Source organism: Apium graveolens, chromosome 3 (assembly GCF_009905375.1).
Source record: "Apium graveolens cultivar Ventura chromosome 3, ASM990537v1, whole genome shotgun sequence".
Taxonomy (NCBI): Eukaryota; Viridiplantae; Streptophyta; class Magnoliopsida; order Apiales; family Apiaceae; genus Apium; species Apium graveolens.
In genome coordinates this window covers 254,895,574-254,898,684 of record NC_133649.1, presented here as the reverse complement: position 1 = coordinate 254,898,684, position 3,111 = coordinate 254,895,574, and the positions used below count along the sequence as shown (strand labels likewise).

The following is a 3,111-nucleotide window of genomic DNA, read 5'->3' as shown; positions in this document are numbered from 1 at the left end:
TGATAAAGCCTTTACCGATCTTCTTGAATCCGTTGGCTCTTTTCTTCCTAAAGAGCATGTGCTTCCGGGTAGTATGTATGAAGCTAAGAAAACCTTAACTAATTTAGGACTTGAGTATGTCAAAATCCAAGCTTGTCCAAATGATTGCGTGTTATACAGGGTACCAGCTGCCGAGTCTTTATCTGAGTGTGCCAAATGTCATCTTTCTCGCTGAAAAATTGGGAAAGATGGTAAAGTTAGGGTTAATGTTCCAGCCAAAGTGATGTGGTATTTTCCGATAATCCCTAGATTTAAATGACTGTTTAAATCTGCTGCTACTACTAAATTAATGAGTTGGCATGCAGAGAATCGATCTAAAGATGGAAAGATGTGTCATCCATCTGATTCTCCTGCTTGGCGAAATGTAGATTGTAGGTGGCCCGAGTTCGGTAGAGAGGCTAGAAATATATGCTTAGGATTAGCGGCCGATGGTATAAATCCACACAACAATGGATTAAACAATCGGTATAGCTGTTGGCCGGTCATGTTAGTAATGTATAATCTTCCTCCATGGTTATGCATGAAGAGGAAGTTTATGATGTTATCGACATTGATTTCTGGCACGTATGCGCCTGAAAATAACATTGACATATATCTACAACCAATGATCGATGATTTAAAAAAATTGTGGGAGAAAGAGGAACCAAATGTGTATGATGCACAAATAAAATATGTCTTCACTTTAAAGGCAGTTCTGATGTGGACAGTAAACGACTTCCCGGGATACGGAAATCTGTCAGGCTGCATAAATAAGGGGTATAAGGCTTGTCCAGTATATGGTGATAACGTTGTCGCTAGATATTTAAGTCATAGTAGAAAAATGTGTTATCTAGGCCACCGTCGGTATTTAGATGAGCATCATCCTTATAGGAGGCAGCAGATAGCATTTGATGGACAACAAGAACTTGGTTACGCACCTGAGCCACTTAACGGAGAAGAAGTGTTAATGCAACAGCAACAACTTGAATTTAGTTTTGGGAAGGGGGGAAGGCGAAAAAGGTAGAGTATGCATGGAAAAAGAAATCAATTTTCTTTGAATTGGAATATTAGAAATTTCACCACGTGCGTCATTGTTTAGATGTTATGCGTATCGAGAATAATATGTGTGATAATATAATTGGGACACTACTTAATATGAAATACAAGACTAAGGACAGTGTTGCCTCTCATCTTGATATGATTGATATGGGTGCAAGGACTGATTTAGCTCCTGAAATAGGTGAAAAGAGGACATACTTACCTCCTTCCCCTTTTACTTTGTCTAAAAAAGAAAAAAAACTATGTTGACATCATTGTCCAATATGAAACTTCCATATGGACATGCATCAAATATCAGAAACTGTGTATTACTGATTGATATGAAGTTGTATGGGCTGAAGTCGCACGACTGCCATATCCGACTCCAGCAATTACTACCGGTTTGTATTTGTTCCGTGCTTCCAAAAAATGTTAGGGTAAGTATAACAAGATTGTGCTTTTTTTCAACTCCTTGTGCAACAAAGTCGTAGATGTGTCAAAATTGAGTAAACTCCAAGCAGATTTGATTTTGACCTTATGCGAGTTGGAAAAAATATTCCCTCCATCCTTTTTTGATGTTATGGTACATCTCACAGTCCATTTAGTAAGGGAATTCGCGGTTGTACGGACCAGTTTTTTATAGATGGATGTTTTCATTTGAAAGATTTAATAAAATATTAAAGAGCTATGTCCAAAACCGATTTTATCCAGAAGATTGTATAGCTGAAGGCTATCTGAAGGAAGAATCAGCCGAGTTTTGCACAGGGTTCTTTAGAGAGAGTAGTAGAACTACAGGTCTTCAGAAAGATGATGATAAGTTTTCCGGTCCAGTAGGTCGTGTGACAATGAAGTCTGTTGCCGAAAAAGAACGAGATGAGGAACATCTCGCGGTCCTTCTTAATAATCCTGAAGTGGAACCATACATTCGGTAAGTAAAATATTTATAAGTGTATTAGTTATTTTTAGTAGGTGGCTCATTGTATGTACTTGCAATATTTTCAGATTGCATAAGGAACACCTGGAAAGAATTTACTAAGGAAAAAAGAAGAGTATACAGTGGCTTTTGGGAGAGCACAATCGACAATTTCCGGATTGGTTTCAACAAAAAGTTAGTTTACATTTTTTTTATTTTATTATAAATTTATGCAAGTCGTGCATTTAATTGAAATTAACTTTTATGCATCCTTACTTTATTTATAGGTAAGTATAGAAATGAGGGAAAATTATGAAGCCGTGTCTGAAATAATTAGATGGTTGGCTGAAAAGCCTTCATTTTCAGTGCTGACGTACGAAGGCTATATTTTTGACGGGGTCCGTTACCATACGAAGGAGCGAGATAATGCTAGGGTAGTTCAAAATAGTGGTGTTTCATTAGTTGCTAGGACAGTCCAAGTGTCTAGTGCTAAGGATGTAAATTCCGTAGAGTCTGAGTTAACATTCTATGAGATTGTACAAGAAATCTGTGAGTTAGATTACCACGCATTCAAGGCCCCTTTATTTTTGTGTACATGGACAACCACTGATAGAGGAGTCAAGTCTGATGATCTTGGTTTTACGCGCGTGAACTTTAATCGACCAGGCCACAAACAGGACAAATTTGCCTCTGTTGACCAAGTTAGCCAAGTCTTTTATGTCGAGGATCCATGTGATGCGTATTGGTCAGTTGTGTTCTCATCAACAACTCGAGATTATCATGACGTGTACAATGAAGATGTGGAAGAAGAGACCTCCTGGAATCCTCCCCCATTCTGTTATGATATCCCTATGTGTGATCCTATTACTTGTGATGATGATGCAAGTGTTAGCAATAAAAGACAAAATGTAGAGGGTATTTGGGTGAAAAAGTCATAGAATTATAATTATTATGACTTGTACTTGCTTAATTAGTTGTATTAAAATTAAATTTCAATAAACTCTCTTTTTTGGCTCCCTGATTACACTTTGTAGTTATAATTATTGTATTACGTGATAGAATTACGTGTATTTGTACCTTTTTGGCTCCCTGATTATACTGACTTGTATTTGCACTTTGTTTCATTATAATGTTTTGATTTT

The 3,111-nt window shown here is 37.1% G+C and overlaps 1 protein-coding gene across 1 annotated transcript; it reads left to right on the top strand.

Moving 5' to 3' along the window:
- Nucleotides 1–328: 328 nt before the first annotated feature.
- Nucleotides 329–2,907, top strand: LOC141714955 (uncharacterized). Its single transcript, XM_074518446.1, has 4 exons — nt 329–1,038; nt 1,721–1,984; nt 2,026–2,035; nt 2,257–2,907. Exons 1-4 carry the CDS (start codon nt 329–331, stop codon nt 2,905–2,907), a joined length of 1,635 nt encoding a protein of 544 aa, XP_074374547.1.
- Nucleotides 2,908–3,111: the final 204 nt, after the last annotated feature.

Excerpts from the sequence above, each read along its gene's own strand:
- LOC141714955 (XM_074518446.1), top strand. The coding sequence starts at position 329 with ATGAGTTGGCATGCAGAGAATCGATCTAAAGATGGAAAGATGTGTCAT. Across the intron at positions 1,039-1,720 it reads AAGGGGGGAAGGCGAAAAAG|ATTTAATAAAATATTAAAGA; the intron begins GTAGAGTATGCA and ends TTCATTTGAAAG.